Here is a 25,213-nt window from a genome sequence, read left to right on the forward strand (position 1 = left end):
TAATTGGTACGTCCCATCGCCGCTGCCTCCACAGCGGCACGAAGGCGAGCGCATTCCAGAAAAGGGGGGGAGAGAACGGAGTTTGAACCAAGCGAGCGAGAAGCGGAGGGGATTTGGTGAGGCGCTCGAAATAATTGGGAGGAAGGTTAAAGGCGACCCCCGGTACTATTTCTAAGATTCAGTCTTTTTTCTTGCGTGCATATCTGCCCTTGGGAGGGAAGGGGGAGCAGAAAAGAACAGGGGTGCGTGCAAAATGTGGAAGGGGAGGGAGAGGCAAGGAGGAGAAAAAGGGACCTGAATATTGCAGGGGGGTTAGGAAGGATCTGAACGAAGAAGCCTATTATTTATTCAGGAGCTGCTATTGGCACAGGAAAATGGAGCCTCCATGGCCACAAGCAGTCTATTTGAATTCCAAGTGCTGCTAGACCTATTGGTGGGCTGCCCCCTGTTGGAGACAAGATGCACCAATAATAATAATAATAGTAATAGTAATAGTAATTATTATTACTACTACTACTACAGCAGGATAGCAATCTTGATTAATTTGAGTTTATCTATACAACAGGATAAAAAATATAATAATAATAAGCACCATCTGCAGGCAGACACTTTGCCACAAAGAGATGCTCTCTGCCCCACGGGATTTGGAGCAGATGCCAGAAACAGCATAGAAGGTGTGCAGAGAGGGGCGTTTCTGAAATTATTTCAAGCTTCCTTGCAATGAAGCAAAGATGGGGCGCCTTGTGCTAGGGGTCAGGGAGCGCCCATCCTTGGAGAGACCCAGAAAAACCTTTAGCGGGGTCCCCTCCCGAGATGCTGAGCTGTGCAAGCTTCAGGATTAGCCAAGACATTTTGTGCCTGGGAGGGTTTCTTTTAGATTAGCTCCCACCTGGTTAGATGCACAACACTTTTATTCCACAATTATTGCAATGGAAGATAATCTCTGTAGCTCAGGGTGGAGCTGTGGAGTCCTTGGTGTTCTCTGACCCAGCTAGAAACCAGGGGGCTGTGAGTTCTAATCCCGCCCCAGGCATGAAATCCGGCTGGGTGACTCTGGGCCAGTCCCTCTCTCTCAGCCCAACCAACCTCACAGGGTTGCTGTTGTGGGGAAAATAGGAGGAGGAAGGAGTACTAGGTATGTTCGCTGCCTTGAGTTATTTATAAAAAATAATAAAAGTGGGATAAAAATAAATAAATATAATAATATATCATCAGTGCGAGGGAGGGTGGAGTTGGCTGCCAGTTCATATCTAGCAGCTCTGAGTTTGCTTGTTGGCTTGCAGACGCTGCATGACCCAACTAGGTAGCACCATCAGTGCGAGGAGGGTGGGGTAAATGGTAAACCACGTTTACACACCATTGAAAAGAGACAGTAACAAACTAGCAAGGAAGCAGACAGACTAAACGCGGGATCCCCTCCAGCAGCCAGCACCACGGATCAATACCAGACAAGCAAGCAGGCAGAAAACAATCTTCTAATCAAGGAAGCAGCAAGGAGGAAAGCTGGCAGGGCAAGTTACTATATATAAACAGGCAGCACACCCCACCCTCCCTCTCACTGATGATGCTACCTAGCTGGGCCATGCAACGTCTGCAAGCCAATAACCCAGCTCAGAGCTACTAGATGTAAACAGGCAGCCAACTCCACCCTCCCTCGCACTGATGATGCTACCTAGCTGGGCCATGCAACGTCTGCAAATCAACAATCCAGCTCAGGGACCACCAAGGACTCCACAATTATTTCAACTTTGGAGGAGGCGTGTTGTGTTTTCTCGCTGCCGCTGTGACAGGGAGCATAATTTTTCCATCAGTTGGAGAGCGTGCCAGAATTTGAAGTCATGATTTTTTCTGAATGGGACCAATTTCCCCGTTTAGAGTCCACTGGATCATTCAGAAAAATGCTTGGATTCCTAAAGCAGCCCATTGTCTTTTCGGTGGAGATCAACGTAAACCTTGTGGTTTTGGCTGCGATTGGGTTAATAAGCCGGCTGTGGGCGCTGTCCTATCCGAGAGCTGTAGTGTAAGTAAATGATTCAATATATACATATATCATGGATTTAGTAGATATAAGGTGTCCATGCAGACAATCACCCTTCCGGTTATTAAAGAGAAACATTTCTCTCTGCAGTTTTTTAGACTTTTTGCAGGAAACCACACCACTGCATTTCAGTACCTTTTTTCCCAAACATGCAACGCGTTATTCAGTCCATCTTGTAGGGGTTGGAGAACATGCTAAGCCTGGAAAAACGAAGATTAGCACTAAACAAGATTACATCTTGCACAAACGGAGCTTGTTTATGTTTTATGATTTGATGGAATTGTAACTGACCTGATGAACTGGTCAGTTACTTCACTAAACTAAATTTCGCTGAACGGTGAAGACTGGCATACTGGGGTTACGATTTGGCTTCATGATGCATTTGTAAGCTGCCCAGAGTCACTTTTATCGTGAGATGGGCGGTGTATAAATTTAATAAATAAATACATTTTGTTTAGGGCATATAATTATATTTGGATATTGGTTGAATATGTTTAAAATTTTACCGGTAGTCGACCTGAATGCTTTGGGGCTAAAAAGTTTGCTAAATGTATCCTAATAAATAAAATTCAGCTTGGAGATTTTTAGCAGTGCCCCGGATCTTCTGCAAAGAGTGGTCTGCTAATTCGCAATTGTGGTTTTTATTTTCTTCTTGTATTTTGCAACGCAGCCTATCAAATAAGACAATAACTTTAAGGCTGTCTGAGCCTTCTTCTGCTGAAATGGAAACCCAGGGAGCTTCTCTGACATGCTGATAATCCAATTCCTTGAGCACTTAATGAAAAATATGTCTCTTTTTAATATTTTATTTTATTTTATTGCATTCCAGTTTCGATGAAGTCTATTACGGCCAGTTCCTCTCCTTGTACATGAAGCGGATCTTTTTTGTAGATGACAGTGGATCGCCGTTTGGCCACATGCTTTTTGCTTTCGGAGGTATGCAAACTTTTGCAAGAATTCACCCTGCATTGCAAGAACAGATTGAGGCCTCTTCCCACCCAGACCATATTGTCGTGGATTTAAATATTGACAAACTGCCCGAAACTTTGCAAACAAAGAGGGGGAACAATCAGAAAGGGAATGTTGGAAAAGGCAAATATTTTAATATTTGTATTTATATTTTTTAAGGTATTTTAATGTTTTATCCTGGCTGGAAACTGCCCAGAGTCCCCTTTGTGGGGAGATGGGCGGTGGCAAAATTTGATAAAGAAATAAAATAAATAAAGCACAAACTTCACTTGCACATGTAGGAGAAAACAGAAAAAGGGTGCCAGAAGAATGCAAAACGTTGGTGCTTAATTAAATGTATTTTTATACCCGAGCATAGGCTTTTCTTTCTTACCATGTAGTAAGGCAGAATACTATTAAAAAAGAAAACCCTTTGATCTTTTGTCTGAGGGTTCTTCAAGTTTGTTTTCTTAGTTGCAATTAAGGAGGAGAGATGCAATCAAGACTTTTTCCCTGAGGGAAGACATTCCTGCCATGATTAAGTGATTTATAGAGTTTAGCTCCATTCTTTCCTTCAGAGTATCTGCCTCACCCCTATTTATTAGTCATAATGCCAGAATTTCAACTCTTGCGGACCTGGCTTTGATCCCAGGCCTGGGGGTGATGTAGTCCTGTTTTTTGGGGCCCTTGTTTAGTTTTGTTTGAGTTCTGTTACATCACTTTAGTCTGGGGTGACTGTGTAGTTTTAGGTTTTATCTATTTTTTTGGATTTTGGGGGTGGTGTTGAATGCCACTCGGAGTCCATGAGCGTTGGGCAGCTATAATACTTTTTTTTTTTTAATATGTTCAATTGTGTCCAATTCTTGAGACTGCCTGGACAAGTCCCTGCAGTTTTCTTGGCAAGGTTTTTCAGAAGTGGTTTTCCATTGCCTCCTTCCCAGGGCTAGGAAAGAGTGACTGGCCCAAGGTCCCCCAGCTGGCTTTGTGCCTCAGGCGGGACTAGAACTCATGGCCGGCCAGTTTCTAGCCTGGTGCCTTAACCGCTGCGCCACACTGGCTCTCTATAATACATTTAAATACAAATAATAAATAAAGAGCTGAACCAATTGCTTTATTTGCCAAACTTTACAAGGTATGGGTAGAATCTAAGCTAAATGGGGAAACTGAAAAAACATCCCAGGACGAGGAAGGCGTGAACCCCTTCCATGTCATTGCTGAGAAACAATGTGGTTTAGCCAGCATCCAGCTTGACTTGAGCGAGTTAAGAGCCCAGCTTGTTAGAAGCACCTAATCAATTGTGGCTTATCTTGAAAACTAACCAGGATGAGAGCTGGTTGGTATATTGGGTAGGATATCCTGGTAGAAGTTCCTGAAAGGAAGCTGTAGCAAGCCACTTCCAGGTTGCTGCTGAGAAAATGACCTTGTTGCAGCTGGAAAACCCCAGAGTTGAGGGTATGCTTATTTTTTATAAGCAAAGCCTGAAGATCTGTCTGCTTTGGTAAAATTCCATTTATTTATCTCTAACCCAATGTTTATCCCGCTCTAAGACTTTGGACCCAACCTAAAAACTCACAAGAGACATGATATAGACAGTCCTTGCTTAACAACCATTCATTTAATGACAGTTTGGACTTACGAAGGTACTGAAAAACCGACTTGTGAGTGGTCCTCACACTTACAACCATTGTGGTGTCCCTGCAGTCACGTGATCACGATTTGGACGCTTGGCAACTGGTTCACATTTATGACCATCGCTGCATCCTGTGGTCATGTGATCGCCATTTTCGATCTCCCTGGCCAGCTTCTGGCAAGCAGAATCAATGGGGAACTGTGTAATTTGCTTAACAAGCCAGCCGGGAAGGTGAAAAATGGCGATCACGTGACCATGGAATGCTGTGACAGTCATAAATGCGAACCAATCGCCAAGCCCCCAAATCATGATCACGTGATTTGGGGCACTGCGACAGTCATAAGTGTAAGAACCGGTTGTAAGTCGGTTTTTCCAGCATTGTCATAAGTCTGAGCCATCACTAAATGAATGGTCATTAAGCGAGGACTACCTGTAAAATACTCTTCAGTGGTCTAATTTTGAATCTTTTCCTTCCACTTTAGGTTATTTGGGTGGATTTGATGGAAATTTCCTGTGGAACAGGATAGGAGCAGGTAAAGTGATTTCTGATTCATTCTCCAGCTAATTATTGCTAAGGACAACTAGAAAAACATTGGAGGGGAAAAATAAAGGAAAATGTAATTTCTGCATTTTTTCCCTCAAATTTTCTGCTTTTCTATTAAGCTGCGTATGGGTGAGCTGTGTGACAGGGCTATGAAAAGACCAAACATGATTTTAGGCTGGGTCCTTAGAAATATAGTTCCCAGATATTGTTTTAAAACGGGCGGAGCTTTGATTGCACTATCACGCCTGCCAACTTGACTTTTTTGACCCCATCCTGCCACTACCCTGCCCAGAGTGAAGCTTTTAGGTGGCATGACAAATAACATGCCCAGAGTCATGAATATGAGATGGATGGCCATGTAAATTTATTAAATAACATAAATAAAAGTCCTGTGAAGAATTGGGGAAAGTTTCTTAACTGAAAGGACAATTCTTTTGGGAACCAGATGCCTGACGAATTGCTGGGTTCCTGGCTGAATGTTTTCAAGCCAAGTTGAAAAAGCCATCATTCAGAATGCTTCGATGTGGGTTCTTGCACTGGGTTCGCACTTGAATGTGACTGCCTTAAGGCTGGTTTCAGCTCAGGGGTTCTCTGGTTTATATATTCAAATCTTCTTGTATTACAGCAGGTCCCCCGTTTAGGAATGTTCCTAAACATTGTACTCAATTTTTAACATAATAGTCTTAACTAGGAGTCGTCCATAAACCGGGACGTTCTTAAACCTGGGACCTGCTGTATTACTAAGGGTTGATGAGAGATGCAGATAAGCAGGCTGAAATTGATGGCTTCTCAAATGCATAACTTGGTACTGATTTTTCTCTTCCTTTATCCTAGAATACACCTCCAATGTGCCGGTTTGGGCTTTGCGGCTACTCCCAGCAGTAGCCGGTGGCTTGTGTGTTCCCTTGGCATACCAAATATTGGTCGAGCTACATTTCACCCATTTTGTTGCCCTGGGTGGTGCAGTCCTGATTTTGCTTGGTAAGATATCGTTCCTTTCAATTCTCCATTGATGTCATTTTCTCACATTTTCGAACAGAGTCTTGATGACATTTACTTTATTTCTATTTCTTTTATTTTTTATTTCTGTTTATTGCTTTTTTCACTTTATTTCTTGAAGCCGTTTTTACCCCTCTTGTTAACTAAAAGGATTTCTGAAGCAGGTTTTCATAAGATCCGTGGTCTGCAAGCCTGTAAGGATTATCCTGTTGATTCTCTATTTTAAGTTGTTAACTGTAAGCTACTTGTGGTCTTCAGAAACAGAGGGGCATTTTGCAAATCCATACCACGATGCAAAAGATACTGCAGACGAATACGATGATGAAACCAGAATTATTCCTACTGGGTCTTATGGACAAGGAATTAGAAAAGAAATATGGGAAACTAATCTTGTATATGGTAACTGCAGCAAGATTATTATAGGCAAAAAGTTGGAAAAGCCATGAAATGCCTACAATGGAAGATTGGATTATAAAATTAATTGAACTTAATTAAAGAATTGAACTGAATTGAATTGCAGAAATGTTGAAGCTGACCAATTTGGTCAGAGAAAAAACAACTAAGATTTTTTCTTTGAAAGACTGGAAACCTTAAATGGACCTTTTGTTGAACGAAGAAAGAAGAAAAAATTGAATTGATGTTTTCAGGATTTGGGGGCTAAAAATGCATGATGCGGATGGGGAAAAGGTTAAGATGAAAATTACTCAATAGAGAAGAGTGGAAGGCAGAATTCTGTTTTTCTTTTCTTTTCTTTGGTTTTCTTTCTCTTCATTCTTGTATTCTTTTTTTCTTACCTTTTTGTTTGTTTGTTTTTACTGTATTGAAAAATTCTAATTTTATATATAGAGAGAGAAAGAGAGAGAGAAATGAAGTGGAAATCAAAAGTAATGATAAAGAAATGAATAAATTTTTAATAAATTGTTTTTAAAAGTTCTCACTTCTCCTTTGTCCTCCTCTTCCTTAACAGAAAATTCACTTATTACTCAGTCCAGACTGATGCTTTTGGAGTCAATTCTAATCTTTTTCATCCTCCTGGCAGTGTTAGCTTATCTGAAGTTTTACAACTTGCAGAAACAAAGGTAAAGGATGCCTTTTGTTTTCCAGCTTTGTTTACAATGGAACTGTGCAGCGGCTTCACAAATCCTGCCAAGCAGGAACGTCTCTTTGGATTTAGCCTAATGTGACATGTGACCCACATTCTCATGATTTATAAACAGTGGTTTATGGCTTAGCACACACCAGGGTTCTGCAACAAAACTGGGCTTGAAAAACAAATCACCGTGAACCTTTTTGTAATACAGTTGTGCAGCATTTTCAATTCAGTCTGCACTGGGCCATCCCAGGAAAGTTTACGGCAAGCCATGGCAGACAAATGCTTCGGTTTACGCCGTTGTGCATCCTGAGGCACCTTTGAAAAAAGAAAAAAATCCAGAGCACTGCACAGTTTTAATGTTGGCATCTCAGGGGCTTTTGAGTGGGGTCCGCGGTTCACATTATAAAGTACTCAATAAGCCATCACCAGTTTGTTACCCCTTTCCAAAATTCCAAGCCAGCGACTTGCCCCTGAGTCTGTAATCATTTTTTGCTCCCTGAGTGTGTGCAGTTCTTACAGACTTCCCCATTCTGTTTTTCCCCCCTCTGTGTTATAAAATACTTCTGCAAACCTGGGAATTTCCTTCACCCTGCTGATAACTTCCCTCTGGTTAATGGTCGGGCCGACATCTGTGGCCCTGGAGGCAATTCCAGAATGGGGCAAGATTTGGTGGAGTTAATATGCAACAGAGCCCATCCTAGGCCAAACTAATGGCTTTAGAAGAGCGATATTCTGCAGAATTGAAGCTGGCAGCAGCTTCCAACTTGGGGCTCTTCTCCTCTGTGAAGAGGTGTTCAGGGAAGTTGAAGACTTGGGGATTAGGGGCTGGCCTGTGATCGGTGTGTTTAACTTTCTCTTTCTTCTTCAAGCCCCTTTTCTGCAAGGTGGTGGTTCTGGCTGTTGCTAGCAGGGATCTCCTGCTCTTGTGCAGTTGGGTAAGCATGACTCTTGATGGTCTCCTAAGTTATCTCATAGCTGCCTTGTTCATGAAGATCCTAGATCTTCTAGGGGTCTCCAACTGTCCCTTCTGTGTCCCTTTTCCAACATAGGTTGCCTATGTATTCTCCTCCTTGTCTTAAACCCCAGTTGAGGTGATGTCCTGTTGAACTTGGTTCAGGTGGCATTTCATGCTTGCTTTGCAGGGTGAAATACATGGGCCTCTTCACTTACGTCCTCATTCTGAGCCTGGCAGGAATCCATTGCTGGCAACTGGTTGGCGATTGCTCCTTGTCCAATGTAAGTTGGAGGGTTATCTAGGATATTGTCACTCTGGGATTGTGGGAGTTGATGTCTGGCCCTTCTGGAGAGCCTTTCAGAATCAGTTGACCCAGCTTTGACAGAGCAGTTTTTCTTAGAACGTACTAGGTAAAGGTTGCAATGAATGTCCTCTCCCACACCCGTTTGATTGTAAAATTGGGAATATTCACAAGTAAATGCTAGGCTTTCTGACATAGTGTTGAGCTGCCCTTTCCAAAGATAGATAAATAGAGATGATAGATAAGGTAAAGGTAAAGGTTTCCCTTGACATTAAGTCCAGTCGTGTCCGACTCTAGGGGGCGGTGCTCATCTCCGTTTCAAAGCCGAAGAGCCGGCGTTTGTCCAAAGACACTTCCGTGGTCATGTGGCCGGCATGACTAAGCGGAACGCCGTTACCTGCCCGCCGAAGCGGTACCTATTAATCTACTCACATTGGCATGTTTTCAAACTGCTAGGTCAGCAGGAGCTGGGACTAGCAACGGGAGCTCACCCCGTCACGCGGATTCGAACCGCCGACCTTCCGATCGGCAAGCTCAGCAGCTCAGCGGTTTAACCCGCAGTGCCACCGGGTCCCTGAGATGATAGATAGATAGGTAGGTAGGTAGGTAGGTAGGTAGGTAGGTAGGTAGACAGACAGACAGACAGACAGACAGACATGATAGATAGATAGATAGATAGATAGATAGATAGATAGATAGACAGACAGACAGACAGACAGACAGACAGACAGATAGATAGATAGATAAGAGAGACTGATTGATCAATTTATTGATTTCATTTTTAGGGGAAGAAAACCTTAAATATTTATAATGGTTAAATGAACTAAACATAACAACAACAGTAAGTGATAGGGGGAAAAATCTCTATAATAAGTATAAATAACTATATGGAATTAATTTAGCTGTTAAGCTTATGATTATATCTGGACCACATAGCAACGTAATGTGTCATCTTCTCCTTTTTAGAGCACAGAGCCTTTCCAAAATCAGATGTACAACTCATATCCTGGACCCGCTGCTTAAAACCAAGAAAGTGACTTGATTTTTCAGCTCCATAAAATTGTCCTCTTTGCTGTGCCCTGAGCCAGCGTTCTTCATAAGATGACAAATTCCCTGTTTGAGGGACGTCATTCAAGATCAGATTGGGATATTTCTTCCCCGAGTTAGGTTACCGCACAGAGACTCAACTATTGTCCCTGTAGGTTTTATGTTGGACAACCAGCTTGGTGGGTAGGGCAGTGTTGGAGAAGGATCGGCGTGACCCGGGTTCAAGTCATCCTTTAACCACGGAAGCTACTGAGCTATTTTGGACCTATCTTGGAGTTGTGGTTGAGAGATGAATAGGATGCTGTGGAGGTAGCCTTTTGCTAGTAGGATTTAAGTAAGGAACTGTGATTCTGAATGACACACACACAAACTTTTATTAAAGTTTTTAGGGCCTATAGAGTTGGTTTGAACCCAACTAGATGCAGCCCCGGCTGGCGGTTTTGAGTTTTAGAAGCAAAACTGAACCACTTTGCCTTGTCCCTTTTAGATCTCCCTGCTGTGGCACTTCTTAGCCCGAGGATTAGCTCTTCTGATCATCCCAGTCGGTCTCTATCTCTCGTTTTTCTACATCCATTTGATGTTGCTCTACCGGTCCGGGCCCCACGATCAAATCATGAGCAGCGCTTTCCAGGCCAGCTTAGAGGTGAGGCCGAGCTGCGTCTGAGGCTGTTTGGGAAAAAGGGAGAGCGTTTTGGGTTTTTTTTTTTCCTCAGAGCAGCTGAAGATTTTACGGCATGAATAACTGGTGGAGAGGAGTTTGAGTCGGAGATGGGATTTGCTGGGGTGGATGAAGATTTTGAAAGAGAGCTGGGCAAATTTATAGACGGTTGAGAGTCTTGGAAATTGCTTGCTGTATCTCCAGTAGGAACTCAACGCCGGTAGGCTTTAATCTGAGCAGGGCAGTCTTGCAGAAAAGCATTGTCTCTTCTGCCCCTCTCTTACTTGTGGACATCCCCAGGATACCTTCTTTTAGTGTGTGTGTGTGTGTGTAAATTTTATTAAAAGTTTTACAAAGAACGTAAAAACTAACAGAAACTAATAAAGAGGGAGGGAGGGAGGGAGGGAGGGAAGAAGGAAGGAAGGAGCAGCTTCCAATTTCCTTTGCAGCAAATAGAAGTACAATTACAAAATTAATTCTTACTCTATGGTTACAAAAAAAATGCTCACATTTTTCTATTACCCATTTTTTTCTCCTAATCATCAAAACCACAAGTCATAAGTGCTTTTCCCCCCCCCACCCCCATTCCATGCAAAAAGTCTGTGAGGGGTTTCCAGTCAGCCATAAATGTAGATATCGTCTTTTCTCTGATCGAGGAAGTTAATTTAGCCATTTCTGCAAGCTCCATTATCTTCACCAGCCATTCCAGAACCAGAAGTGGTTTGCCATTGCCTCCTTCCTAGGGCTGAGAGAAAGTGACTGGCCCAAGGTCACCCAGCCGGCTTTCATGCCTGAGGCGGGACTAGACCTCTCCTACCACGCCTGATTGGCTCTTGGGCTGAGAGGGGGACTGGCCCAAGGTCACCCAGCCGGCTCTCATGCCAAAGGCAGGACTAGAACTCTCCTACCACGCCTGATTGGCTCTTGTGCTGAGAGGGGGACTGGCCCAAGGTCACCCAGCTGGCTTTCATGCCTCAGGCGGGACTAGAACTCTCCTACCACGCCTGATTGGCTCTTGGGCTGAGAGGGGGACTGGCCCAAGGTCACCCAGCTGGCTGTCATGCCTCAGGCGGGACTAGAACTCTCCTACCACGCCTGATTGGCTCTTGTGCTGAGAGGGGGACTGGCCCAAGGTCACCCAGCTGGCTCTCATGCCAAAGGCAGGACTAGAACTCTCCTACCACGCCTGATTGGCTCTTGTGCTGAGAGGGGGACTGGCCCAAGGTCACCCAGCTGGCTTTCATGCCTCAGGCGGGACTAGAACTCTCCTACCACGCCTGATTGGCTCTTGGGCTGAGAGGGGGACTGGCCCAAGGTCACCCAGCTGGCTCTCATGCCAAAGGCAGGACTAGAACTCTCGTACCACGCCTGATTGGCTCTTGTGCTGAGAGGGGGACTGGCCCAAGGTCACCCAGCCGGCTTTCATGCCTAAGGCGGGACTAGAACTCTCCTACCACGCCTGATTGGCTCTTGGGCTGAGAGGGGGACTGGCCCAAGGTCACCCAGCCGGCTTTCATGCCTCAGGCGGGACTAGAACTCTCCTACCACGCCTGATTGGCTCTTGGGCTGAGGGAGAGGGACTGGCCCAAGGTCACCCAGCTGGCTCTCATGCCAAAGGCAGGACTAGAACTCTCCTACCACACCTGATTGGCTCTTGGGCTGAGAGGGGGACTGGCCCAAGGTCACCCAGCTGGCTTTCATGCCTCAGGCGGGACTAGAACTCTCCTACCACGCCTGATTGGCTCTTGTGCTGAGAGGGGGACTGGCCCAAGGTCACCCAGCTGGCTCTCATGCCAAAGGCAGGACTAGAACTCTCCTACCACGCCTGATTGGCTCTTGTGCTGAGAGGGGGACTGGCCCAAGATCACCCAGCTGGCTGTCATGCCTCAGGCGGGACTAGAACTCTCCTGCCACGCCTGATTGGCTCTTGGGCTGAGAGGGGGACTGGCCCAAGGTCACCCAGCTGGCTCTCATGCCAAAGGCAGGACTAGAACTCTCCTACCACGCCTGATTGGCTCTTGTGCTGAGAGGGGGACTGGCCCAAGGTCACCCAGCCGGCTTTCATGCCTCAGGCGGGACTAGAACTCACAATCTCCTGGTTTCTAGCCCATTGCCTTAACCACTAGATCAGACTGGCTCAGTGTACTAACACACTGTATTAAAACTGAGAAGATGGAGCAATAGATGGTCTATAGGCTAGATTTAATAATACACTAAAGGATTGAGCTAATTCCATATTAAGGCTTTATGGATATGTCTTTAGTTTCTTCAAACGTCACTCATTTAATTACTATTTTGTATACTCTTTTGACTATGTTAGCCACATTGTTTTTGGTTGTACTTTATCATATCTTGATATTGCTGTACTTTACCGATAAAATATTTAAATGTTAAAAAAAATAGGCTGATGGTTTTGTGTCTCTGGATGCTGGTGTGCAACTAACTCTGCCTTTTTCTAGGGGGGTCTTTCTCGCATCACTCAGGGGCAGCCCTTGGAAGTGGCTTATGGTTCCCAGATTACGTTGAGGAATATCTTGGGCAAACCCTTACCTTGTTGGCTTCATTCCCACCGGAATACATATCCCATCAGGTGAGGGAGGAAGGGCTTGATTTTGCCTGTCCTGCAACTGATCCATCTCTGTAGGATATCTTCATGGGATGCTACTTCCTTAAATCCAAAAAGTTTCCAAAATACTCTGGATCGAATTAATAATCTGTCTCTGAACGTGAAATTAGATTTTTTAAATTTCCCCCTGCAGTGCTGAATTCTGGAAGGGAAAGAGAATTTCTTAACTGCTAACCCAACCCTCTTTTCAGAAATTATAAATAAAATTTCACTGTCTTTATGCTGTTAGTGTCTTCGGGGGTTCTTAACTTCTGCTTTCACTGTTGAATTCTGTTAACAGTTTTTTTTTATGATATTGTGTTCTTATTGTATGAATAGTTTTACCAGCCAGTTTTTTAGTTGTCTTTGGATGGAGGGCACTTAAGACACATTCTTTTGTATTCATCCATTCATATCTTCTGCCCCTTTTCCCCAAAAGACTTATAGAGTGCTTATTGAATAAGAAAAATCTTTGTATTTACAATTGAAGACCACAGATCCCAAAAGGAAGGGAAGATGGGGAGAGAAAAGAAAAATATTTTTAATCCTTTATTAGCCCTCCAGACAGGAAGTGCCCTTTGTCCCAGATGCCTGGAGGGGAGGTGACAGTGCCCTCTTGCAGTAGATGCATAGATAATTTTGAAGAAGGGGCAGTTAAGGCAAAATAAGATACAATTCAATCCTGCGAAGGAGAAAACGTAAGAGGGAAGCTCAAAAATATCCCTGCCGTGTTTGGCGTAAGAGAAAATGTCCGGCTTTCAAGTTTCTGTCATTACGATAAAGTTGCACTCCTGAAATCTTTGCTTTGACCTGGCTGACCTTGAAGGGCTGGCATCCCTGTCTTCTCTTCCTATTAAGTGGAGAAAAGAAATTGGTTCTGTGTGTCCTAAAAGACACTTTCAGGTTATCCTGCATTCCGTCCTTTCTGGCTGCAGAGATGGTTATTTCACACTTCCACTGTGTCTTCTCCAGGTATGAAAATGGACGGGGCAGCTCCCATCAGCAGCAGGTGACTTGCTATCCCTTTAAGGATGTGAATAACTGGTGGATTGTCAAGGATCCCGGGAGGTAAGCCTCTGGATTCACCTTTTGGTTTTGCACAATCGATCCCCAAATATGGGTACAGCAGGCCCCCGGTTTAAGAACGAGCTCCGTTCCTAAGTCTGTCCTTAAGTCGAATTTATATGTACGTCAAAACAATTATTTAGCATCGGTTTGTCAAATGTTTGTCTTAGTATCTAGTACGTATATATTTTACCTTTCTCTCTATATAAAACACTTGAGAAACACTTCCAAAGACGCTAAAACATCTTAAACATAATAATACACAAAGTAGGTTTCTGTATTTAACCCGAAACATTGTACTAAACTCGAATTTTTAATATAATGGTCTTTATGGCAGTCTGTTCATAACTAGGAGTCGTCCATAAACGCAGTCTGTTCTTAAACCTGTACATATTTTGCGGGGTAAAAATGAATGTTTTCCTGGAAGATTTCTAGGCACCTAATTGTGTGGTTTTTGTCAAAGCTCATTCAAGTTTTTAGGGTTTGGGGTTCTTTCTCTTTTTTAATTGGAAAAATTAATAAAGAACAACAGCACACAAAGGCCCCATGTCCTGAAAAAGCTGCGGATCCAAGGGTAGGTTCTTCCAATTTGATTTTGCTGGTTAAAGCCTCTGTTTTTCTGCCTCTCCCAAACAGGCAGCATCTGGTAGCTAGCAACCCTCCACGGCCTGTGAGACACGGCTACATTGTGCAGCTGGTCCACGGAATTACCACCCGTTACCTTAACACGTAAGCCCTTTTCCCCCGTGGCTTCCAGCTGTGGGTTCTATGGAAACTGCTTGCACCCTCATTTTGTATTTGAACTCTACTGATTTTGTGTTGGTTGCGATATAATAACTGCTATTATAACGGTCCACGATCAGATTGAAGCATACAGGTGGTCCTTGCTTAATGACCATTCATTTAGTGACGGTTCAGACTTACGCTGGTGCTGGAAAAAACGACTTGTGACTGGTCCTCGCACTTAACAACTGTCACAGTGTCCCCCCAGTCACGTGATCACAATTTGGGCGCTTGGCCACCAGTTTGCATTTATGACCGTTGCAGCGTCCCACCGTCATGTGATCGCCATTTTTGACCTTCCCAGCCAGCTTCTGCAGTTCAACAATTATTATTCAATATAACATGAGTAAAAGATACCAAGCAGAGCACAATTTCATGATACAAAAAAGCAGCATACATTTTTGAGCTTCATGCCCAAATCTCCACTATATTATTATTTGCAGATGTTAAGAAAGAAGAAAAGAAATAAAAGAAAAACACCCCTAAAAATAATACAGGTAGTCCTTGACTTACGACCACAATTGGGACCGGAACATCTGTCACTAAGCAAGGTAGTTGTTAAGTGAGTCACACCCCGTTTTATGTCCTTTCTGCCTTGGTTGTTAAATGAATCATGTGGTTGTTAAGTGAATCTGACTTCTGCCATTGACTTTGCTTGTCAGAAGCTGGCTGGGAAATGGAGATCACGTGACCCCGGGATGCTGCAACCATCATAAGTACATGCCAGTTGCCAAGTGCCTTTTGATCACATGACTACAGGGATGTTGCGACAGTCCCGAAATGTGCGAGGACTGGTCACGAGTCACTTTTTCCGGTGGCGTCATAACTTCGAACAGTCATAAGTCAAGGACTACCTGTCTAGGTTTCCTAGGTCCCCGTTCTACATGGTTGCATTGACCTGGGCCCAATGTTGGCTTTCTCTGTTTTGTAGGCATGACGTGGCTGCGCCGCTGAGCCCACATTCCCAAGAGGTGTCCTGTTACATCGATTACAACATTTCCATGCCCGCCCAGAATCTCTGGAGAGTGGTGAGTGCCTGGGGGTTGCCAAGAGAGCATGAAGATGCTCTTTGGCTCTTTGCCTTTCCAAAGAACAAGCAGCTGGACTTGAAAACATCTGAGAAGGACAAGGATGTCTCCGAGGGGGTAGAAGCGGGCTCCATTTCCATTGCTTTCCCCTAGAACCTGCCACTGAAAGAAATAATCTTTGCAATAATGGAAAATATATGTAGCTCAGGATTGAATGATCTTCTCTTGGTCTTGCAAGGAGAACGCCAAGTTCCAAGAAGATAACGGACCTAACTGTTCAATTCTGAGCTCGGGGGCAATTTACACACAAGTTACTTATGTCCCCTGAAAGTTTGATCCAGCATAATGGGGAAGGTGGAATTAGAAGGCTGTAGAATTTCAAGGAATTGGTAAGAGTTCTCTCCCCTCCTACCATAAAGGGCTCAACTAAAATAAAAATCCTGGATCTAAACCGGTTTCCTAACTTAGTTATAATCAGACACCGAACACGATGATGCAGCAAGAACAATAAATGCAGAGTATTAGCCAGACTGCCGTGGCAGGAACCATGCAGGAAATGTGCCTTTCAAACACACAGGAAATTGTGAACCGGGACTCAGATAACGAGATTTGGAAAACAATCCTGTCTGAAGTCAGGCTGGTCCATGTCAACACGTCAGCAGTGCTAAAGGTGAGTGGGTTGGGGGCTTGACCTCTAAAGTTTCTGGCAACCGATGGTGCAGAGAGGGTGGAGAAAGTTTCTGTTTTGTGGACGGCTGTTTGACATTCACAAGAATGTGAAACAGCACGGAATGGGATGGGGGAATGACCTTGGGAGACAGGAGGAAGAGATGCTGCCTACAAAACAATTGGGTAAGAGATGGCATCGCCTGCAGCTGCATAATGGGCAGAGAAAGAAACTCAGAAAGTTCCCCTAACTTTTCAGACTGTAAAAGAGATGGCAGGAGATTTGTATTTTCAGTCTTGCAAGTGAGAATGACCTTGGGAGACCAGGCAAAGAGACGCTGCCAAGGGAACGGTCAGATAAGAGGCAGCATAGCCCACAGCTGCATAATGGGTGGAGAAAGAGGCTCAGGAGGGACCCTCCCTAGTTTCTCAGGCTGCAAAGGAGACCGGGGGGGATGAATCTGAAGGGGAGGGTGAAATAATGGTATGAGGGAAAGACCTTGGGAGACTGGGGCAAAGAGATGCTGCCAAAAGAAGGGTCAGATAAGGGAGGACAGAGCCTGCAGTTGCATAATGGGTGGAGAAAGAGGCTCAGAAGGGACCCTCCCTAGTTTTTTGGCTGTAAAGGAGATGGGGGGAGAATTATCCTTTCAGACTTGCAAGATTCTGTTAATGTAGCCTTACAATAAAGTAGAATTAGCTCATCCGGTTGTGTCTCCTGTCTGGGAGGGCTGGGAAGGCTGACAAAGAGCCACAGACCAGACAACTGTTGTGTAAAAGGGGTCTCAGCCCACAGAAGGAAATGGGGCATGGGAAGCATCTCAGAAGGGACCTCCCTAGTTTTCCAAAGAGTAAAAGGAGAGGAAGGGAGAGATGCTTTCAGACTTGCAAGAATCTGTTACTGGAACCTTACAATAAAGGTGGTGTTAGTGCTCATGGTTGGTGCTTCTTGTCTGGACTACCTCGCAGGGCTGGCAGATCATCACCCCGCTTATTCAGACAGATGGGGCCTTGCAGTCCCTTCGACCTGTTCGACCCCAGCTGGCATTTTAAGTCGCTTTTTTAACCATTCTGTTCTTTCTCACCCCAGCTCAGCGGAGCCTCTCTACCCGAGTGGGGCTACCGGCAACTGGAGGTCATTGGCGAAAAGATTTCCAAGGGCTACCACCAAAGCATGTTGTGGAATGTGGAAGAGCACCGATACGGGAAAAGTCAGGTTTTTTAAAAAAATTATTTTCTATCCCGCCTTTATTATTTTTATAAATAACTCAAGGTGGTGAACATACCTAATACTCCTTCCTCCTCCTATTTTCCCAACAACAACCCTGTGAGGTGGGTTGGGCTGAGAGAGAGGGACTGGCCCAAGGTCACCCAGCCGGCTTTCATGCCTAAGGCGGGACTAGAACTCTCCTACCACACCTGATTGGCTCTTGGGCTGAGAGGGAGGGACCAGCCCACGGTCACCCAGCCCGCTTTCATGCCTCAGGCAGAACTAGAACTCACAGACTCCTGGTTTCTAGCCCAGCACCTTAACCACTAGACCAAACTGGCTCTCAGTTTTAAGAAAGCCTCTTTGGACATTAATCCAGGTTTTTTCTTTGTGGGGGAGTTAAAGGGAGTTAAATTCTGGGCTGCAGGGGTGGCTCAGAGGAGGAGCAGGGAGCAGCTTCTCCTTGGCTGTGTCCATCCCTTGCTTTGGAAAAGATTCCACTCTGTCTCCTCCGCTTTGGTTAGCCGACGTTGTAAGAGATCTCTCCAACTTGGGAAAGGCTGTTGTGGCCCAATTCATTTACCCCATTTGATGAGAAATCTGTGGGTTATTGGAGCGTGGGGCCAGAAAACATCTGTCCTCAGCTTTGTACAGAGCTCCTGTCCTCAGGACCCTCCCGTGGCTGCAAACGTGTGTCTTCTTGTATCTTACGTTGCTTTGGATAGCTCAGTCCGAGGTCCTGTTTTTGAGTTTGGTGGAGCCGTTGTGCTTGAGGCAGAGAATCCCAGCGCTAAGAACAGTCCAGCAATGGCGGCTGAAGGAATGGGGAATCATCTTCACGGGAAGGGGTCAAGCAGCAAGATTTGAATTTTGTACTTCGGGGTAGAGTTGGATTGGCCACCAGCACTCTCCAACTGGGCTGCAAGCTTTGAAGCTGGGCTGCAGGCTTCGACGACGTGTCTTTCTCCAGATGTGCTGGACCTCCAGCTAGGCTTAGGGAAGATCAGGTGGTGGCATCTGGCAACATCTGGGTGGCTGCGAGTTCTCTCTCTTGGGGAAGGACTCGAAGACCTTTATGGGGAGTGTTGACAGCCCATAAAATAATTGTCTTCTGTGAGCAGTGGTCGACACCAAAAGCCCACATGTTTTTGGAGAACGCCCTGAAGGATTATGGGAGAAAAATTGGCCCTGACTATCCTGGTTTCTCAGGTCTCTCTCTCAATCTTTTCCAGGCCATGAACAAAAAGAGAGAGAGGTGGAATTGCATCTGCCCACTCAGATCAACATCAGCCAGAACCTCACCTTCATTGCCAAGTTCACCGAACTGCAGGTGAAAGAAGGTTGCCCCATCAGCCTTCCCTAAGCTGATAGCCTCTTCACAGGGTGCACTTCAGCTCCCAGAATTCTCAGCAGTGGCCATGCTTGTCCAGGGGATTCTGGGAGTTGAAACGCCTTTATTTATTTTGTCGATTTATATAGCCGGCCATCTCGGCAAATGACTGGGTGGGGAACAGCGTTGAAAAGAAAAGTTGGAAGAATTACAGCTGCAAAAAAATACGTAGCAGCTGAGGGATCCACTCATCTGGGTTGCGAAAGGCTGAATTAAATAGTGTTGTGGGAAGCAGGGCATACGGTGAAGCCACGTTTGGACAGGGGATGTCCCGCGGATGTAACCCTAAACAAACCAGAACGGCAAGCCTGTTGTGTACATTCCTGAGCTGGTATTACACTGTGGAGCGCTAGGCTCCAAGGGACATTTGGGATTGGGGGCTGTTTCACTGGGCTCAGTAGCTTGCGCTGATAACCCAGGCCCGGATCTGAAACCTGGTTCTCCCATTTCATTCCAGTGGAAGATACTCACTCTGAAAAATGAGGATACAGAACATAAGTACAGCTCGTCTCCTTTGGATTGGGTCACCATGGAGACCAACATTGCTTATTGGTTCCATTCCAGCTCAGGGGTGATTTTACCGGATTTTTATGCGGGCTTAGCACCTCGTTTTCTGGGATGGTGGTAGGGGCAGCGTCCCTGGTAACGCTTCGATCAAAAGGCTGCTGTTTTGGTAACCGGTAACTCCTCGAGGGTAGCCAGATGAGGAGGAGCTTGTGCGGGCCTTGTGTTCCAGACACAGCTCGAAGCATCTTCTTGATCTTTCCTGGCCAGGCTCAAATTCACCTCTTGGGCAACGTCGTCAGCTGGACGTCGGCCAACACAGCCACAGTCGTCTACGTGGTTTTGCTCCTGGGGTACCTGCTGCGGCGACAGCGGAATATCCGGGATATCCCTGAAGGTCTGGACTTTCAAGGGTCACGCCTCCCATCCCATCCCGGTCTTTCGCCCAGGACCTCATAATTGGGTTGGCAGAGACCAGTTGTCTTGGCCAGGGCTGAAGCCTTGGCGGTCTCCTGCTCCTCTTGGGATTTTGCTTGTTCCAGGAGATCTCCTGGTTCAGCCTTTGGCTGATTTTTTCCCTCCTGCTAGAGACTTTGCAGAGCATTCTGCTCCTCCCTTGCTTGGTGGGCATTTGCTGTGCCCATCCCGCAGGTGGTAAAATGCCTCCAGGCACACAGCAGGCTGCTTGTGCTCCTGGGTGCCCATTCGGGCATCCCTCGCCCTGAGAAAATGATACGCCTGTTTCCCCGCCCCGTCCTGTTTCTCGGCAGAGACATGGCAGCAGTGGATCCTGGCCGGAAGCATTTTTGTAGGTGGATGGGCTGTGAACTATCTCCCGTTCTTCCTGATGGAGAAGACCCTCTTTCTTTACCATTATCTGCCAGCCGTTACTTTTCAATTGCTCCTGATCCCCGTCATCCTGCAGCACACGAGCGACTTCCTCTGCAGGTAGGACAGTGTGACGGTCCTTGGGAGACTTGCAAGATTAATGTTGGCTTTGTGGGGTAAACCAGATTGGAATCACAACCAGATGAGCTAATTTCACTTTATTGTAAAGCTACATTAAGAGAATCTGGCAAGTCCAAATGTGCAGTTCTCCCACCGTCTCCTCTACAGCCCGAGAAACTAGGGAGGGTCCCTTCTGAGCCTCTTGCCCCGCCCACTATCCAGCTGTGGGCGAGGCCGTCTCTTATCTGACTGTTCCCTGACAGCATCCCTTCGCCTCCTCTCCCAAGGTCTTTCCCACATCCCATCCCAGACAGCCTGACTCAACCCCATCCGCCTTCTTTCTGCCGCAGATGGTTGACCTCTGTGGTGTTGAATGAATCCTCTTTGCTGGAGCTGCGTTTTTGACCCCTAGCTAACCTGAGGCCATTGCTGATCCAAATGTCAGGAGCTGAAACCTGGTCTTCTCCTGAATTTAAGCAGCCTCACTGTCTAGAGACATTTGGGAACAGGGTTTCTCTTCATGGAGAGAGGCCTCTTTGCTTCCGGAGGAGTCTGCCCAGGGACTCTGTGTCAGTCCGATCGGGGGGAAACCACAGATGGGTCAGTTTGTCAAGAGTTGAACGAAGGTAGTTTCTTCAGCTGCCTCAGGATCAAGATTGACTACCTTCCTGAATCCTAGTAGACAATGATGGAAGTACAGTGGGCTCCAGCAAAGCACTCAAGAGACACTGTAGGCAGACTCCTGTCCATGCTTGCTCTGACCTCATGGGAGCCCCAAATTGTTGTTTAACTCATGCACGAGTGGATAATCTTAGGCTTTGGATCCATTTTAGCCTCCTGACCCTTTATTCGTTGTTGGGGTTCTCCTTAAGAAATAATGAGAAATATCTTCCTCTAAGGCAGTGTTTTTTTCCCCATGCTGGTTAGGGAATTCTGGGAGTCGAAGTCCACATATCTTAAAAGTTGCCGAGATCGAGAAACACTGCTGTGCCTGGTTCTCTATGATTGTGATCAAGAGGGAAAAAGAGGATGCTGGAAACAGGCCGGATTTCACACAAAAAAGCCAGACATGTTTCAAGGTAGTCCTCGCTTAACGATGGTCCAAAGTTACGACAGTCTCAGAAAAAGTGCTTGACGACCTGTACTCATGCAACCGTCGCAAAACGTTGCACTATCCCCACAGTCACGTGATTGCAATTCAGGCACATGGCAGCTGGCTCGCATTTACAACCAGTTGTGGCGTCCTGCGGTCATATGATTGCCATTTGTGACTTTTTTGCTGGTTTCCAGCAAAAAAATCCATTGGGGAACCTGGATTTGTTTTAACAACCGCAGTGATTCACTCCATGACCCGTGACTCACTTAACAACCATTGTAAAAATGGTCATAGTATCAGGTCGCTTCTGGTCCCTATTGTGGTCGTTAAGTGAGGACTACCTGTAGTTCCACCTTCGATTTAGCGTGTTTTACTCTCTCTCTCTCTCTTCTCCCCGATAGGTCCAGACTTTCTAAGAGCATGCACAGTGCCTTAGTGGCAGCCTGGTTATCTTCTGTCTACCTTACATACCACACATTCCGGCCGCTCACCTATGGCGAGCCGGCGCTCTCCAAAGCCGAGTTGGAGGCCCTGCGTTGGAAGGACAGCTGGGACATTTTGATCCGCAAACGCTGACCGAGGCCGGGAGACGGATGGGCGAGAAAAGGAAGATGAAGAATTCATCTTAACTATAAATCCCTTCCACTTTGGACCAATTCTGACATTACTTACGTTCCCTGAAACAGCATTATTGAATTGGAAATGCCCAGCAGGATGGACATGTGGGTGGCCTGGGCTGTTTTTCCGGTTTCCCCTGCAGAGGAAAAATCCTGAGCAAGCTCTATTTGGACAAGTGAAAGAAAAAGAAGTGAACTTTGCTCATTTGGGGCAGAGGAAGGGGGAAAATCCTCCCCCAGTCTCTTGAGTGTGGAAAGAGTGCACAGGCCTTTCTGGCCAGAGACCACCTCAACGTGGATGGGGTTCATTGAGACCATAAACATTTGGGAATATTGAAGTTTTGCAGAACCGGCTCTGATGTTAATGTGAAAGAGGAACAGGGAGAAATCAACCTGAACATGAAACTTGTTTATCTCAGCCCATAAAAAGGGCAGGGCTACCATCACTTGGTAGGAGCACCATTATGAACCCATGGAGCATCACTGCAGACCTCTCGTCTTCAGCTTCCAGAGGTCTCAACAGTGGCTGGCTAAGATGCTCTGGGAATTGAGGTACCCCCATGGAAGCTATGCTGATCAGGAAGACTTGAGGGCTGACAGGCATGAATTTTGGGTATGGTAAAACCTATCCATCAAGTTGGTGTCTTTCTCTATGATCTTATGGATGACCCCAAGGGTCTGCAGAACCCAAATTACTTGAAGGAGTAAGCTGTTCCGCAGGGCTGATTTTTTCCACCCACTTCCATCTATTCCACTCAACCTTCTACTTGGTACCTTCAAAGATGTGGATCCTCCCCCCCACCCCAAAACCATGCTGAAAATTTGGAGGCTTGCAGTCCACAGATTTGGACTATCCCACCCTCCCCATGTAAATGAGAAAGCATTCATTTATTTTGCGCTCGCATCTATGAAGGCCAGAGAGCCTGCCTGTTCAAAGCAAGCTTAGCATTGAAAGGCTGCAGACCTCCAGATCACCACTAGATGGCAGCAGAACAATGTGGAAAACCATTTCTTGGCCCCCTAGTGGCCATCTGGAGGGTGGCAGCCCAGCTATGATCACTCCTAGTTTAGAAAATGGTGCTAGACAGCTTAAAAAAATATGAAAGTTAATTAAAAAATCAACTGATTCAAAGTCCTGCTTGCAGCTGGGCACTTCGACAGAAAAGTCTCCCTTTCTTGCTGTGAACTTCTACGGTTAATGAAGGTGCTGTATTTATTCTTTTGATGTAAGGATTTTTTTTAACGTGAAACAAAATAGAAACGATTAAAGGCAACTGTAATTTTGAGTCTCTTTAATTCTTTAACAAAATCAAACAAATGGAAGAACCTAGGAGACGTTTTTGGGATTCAACTCTTAAAATCCCACCCAGATTTATTATAAAGTGAAGCTAGGGGAGGAACAGAAAATAAAGACATTAGTTTTCCAAAGCCGTATTCTCTAATTTTAGAAAGATCTGAATGGATGAAAGGGTCCAGAAGCTGGGTTGGCAAGCAAGAGGACAAAAACCTGGGCAGCTTTCTAAGCATGTTCATATGAAAGCAATAAAAAAAAAAAGGATTTCAGGACAATTGCAAGTTGATTCGCACACAGTGCTTCCTGCTTTCTCCTACGCATTATAGCCCTTAATATGAAGATCTATGGGGAGGTAGATTTCTCCCATTGAAGAAAGACAGCTCCCAACCCCATAGGAAGATCTTAGGGTTCATGAGACAGGGAAAATAGCTTGCTGGAAGAAATGAGGATACTCAGTAGTTCTTTCAATAATTCCCCACCCTCTTACTGGTCTCTCTTGAAAGCTGAAACTACCATACACAATTCCAGCAGTGAAGAAATTGTCTGGAACATCTAACATTTTTTTCAGGGATTGCAAAACAGCCAAGGAGATGGGTCTACGTAGAACACTGTTAATTTTAAGTAAAGAGATGTCAAAAGACTTGGGAAGGGAGAGGAAGAGAAGGGTTCACATAACATGCAGTGCCAAGGAAGGAAGGAGAAGGGGAGGGAGGGAAAGACAGAAGGAAGGGGTGAAGAGGGAGGGAGGGGAAAATGGAAGGAGGGGGAGGGGGGAAGACGGAAGGAGCAAAGGGAGGGAGGGAAAGACAGAAGGAAGGGGTGAAGAGGGAGGGAGGGGAAAATGGAAGGAGGGGGAGGGGGGAAGACGGAAGGAGCAAAGGGAGGGAGGGAGGGAGGGAGGGGAAGATGAAAGGGAGGGAGGGGAGAGAAAGACAAGGAAGGAGCAAAGAATGAGGGAAAGGGGAAGACGGAAGGACTGAGGGAGGGAGGAAGGAAGGGGAAGATGAGAGGAGGAAGGAGCGAGGGGAGGGGAAGACAAGGAAGGAGCAAAGAAGGGAGGGAGGAAGGGGAAGATGAAGGAAGGAAAGAAGGAAGGAAGGATTAAGGATGGGGAGGGAGGGAGGGAAGGAAGGGAGAGAGATGAAGGGAGGGAGGGAGGATGGATCCACCCACATGGCTTACTTTGGGATTTCAGCACAAACAAACTGGGGCTTGTTTAGGAATCAACCGGGGAAGAACAGCTAAGCCACCCTTTGAACGAAGGGCTGGCTGGCTAAGGAACCCCCCAGAAGGTCTGCAAAGTCCAGCTGGTGCAGAGAAGGCCGGCTAAGCCTCCAACCTGGTCAATGAGGGCGGCTGCTGGACTCCAGGTGCGACCTTTTCCCAGCAGCCAGCAAGGGGATGCTGTCGGCTTGTTCCGGGAACGGCCGCTTGGACGAACGGCCGTACCCATTCACTGCGCCACGATGCCACTTGCAGAGGTCGCCGCTGAGGATGTCCTGGATGTGCTGCACAATCAGGTTTATGGCCACTGCAAACGAACAGAAGGAGATGGAGAATTTAGCCTAGGTTTCTGCATTCATTTCATCTAATCTTTAATAAAATTTCTGACAAGAGAATTCAGCCTAAGGCGATCATTTGCGATCAATCCTTGTCAAGGATTTCAACAGCCCCACTCAGCTGAGGATCATGGACGCCCTGGGTTCTTTAAGTGGTGAAACGGGACACAAAGGGCTCGGGAGCCATGAAAGTCCAACCTCAAAGGGTTGTTGTGATGGGGAAAAATAGAAGGGG

The 25,213-nt window shown here is 45.9% G+C and overlaps 2 protein-coding genes across 3 annotated transcripts in view; one reads left to right on the forward strand and one right to left on the reverse strand.

Annotated features, from left to right (window-relative positions):
- Positions 1–23,411, forward strand: POMT1 (protein O-mannosyltransferase 1). 2 transcript variants are annotated; one of them, XM_063315984.1, is made up of 20 exons: positions 1–162; positions 1,876–2,020; positions 2,868–2,974; positions 5,099–5,149; positions 5,995–6,141; positions 7,127–7,238; positions 8,122–8,187; positions 8,395–8,488; positions 10,043–10,198; positions 12,673–12,803; positions 13,791–13,886; positions 14,520–14,612; positions 15,598–15,694; positions 16,272–16,364; positions 17,451–17,571; positions 18,803–18,900; positions 19,418–19,531; positions 19,735–19,861; positions 20,235–20,412; positions 21,910–23,411. In XM_063315984.1, exons 2-20 carry the CDS (start codon positions 1,899–1,901, stop codon positions 22,082–22,084), a joined length of 2,178 nt encoding a protein of 725 aa, XP_063172054.1. In that variant the 5' UTR covers positions 1–162; positions 1,876–1,898; the 3' UTR covers positions 22,085–23,411. The 2 variants fall into 2 exon arrangements, with proteins under 2 accessions (XP_063172054.1, XP_063172053.1); XM_063315983.1 differs by having other exon boundaries at positions 1–116.
- The window catches only part of UCK1 (uridine-cytidine kinase 1), a 12,802-nt gene continuing 10,991 nt past the window's right edge, over positions 23,403–25,213 (reverse strand). The window contains exon 7 of the mRNA XM_063315987.1: positions 23,403–24,950. Within this exon, the coding sequence (XP_063172057.1) occupies positions 24,763–24,950 (188 nt within the window). The 3' untranslated portion in view covers positions 23,403–24,762. The remainder of the gene's footprint in view (positions 24,951–25,213) is intronic.

Source organism: Candoia aspera, chromosome 16 (assembly GCF_035149785.1).
Source record: "Candoia aspera isolate rCanAsp1 chromosome 16, rCanAsp1.hap2, whole genome shotgun sequence".
In the NCBI taxonomy this organism is placed as follows: Eukaryota; Metazoa; Chordata; class Lepidosauria; order Squamata; family Boidae; genus Candoia; species Candoia aspera.

What these genes read in the sequence shown, in the direction of transcription:
- POMT1 (XM_063315984.1), top strand. Translation starts at nt 1,899, where the DNA reads ATGCTTGGATTCCTAAAGCAGCCCATTGTCTTTTCGGTGGAGATCAAC. An exon ending in GCGATTGCTCCTTGTCCAAT is followed by an intron (nt 8,489 to 10,042) that starts GTAAGTTGGAGG and finishes TGTCCCTTTTAG; the next exon opens with ATCTCCCTGCTGTGGCACTT. An exon ending in AGAGCACCGATACGGGAAAA is followed by an intron (nt 17,572 to 18,802) that starts GTCAGGTTTTTT and finishes AATCTTTTCCAG; the next exon opens with GCCATGAACAAAAAGAGAGA.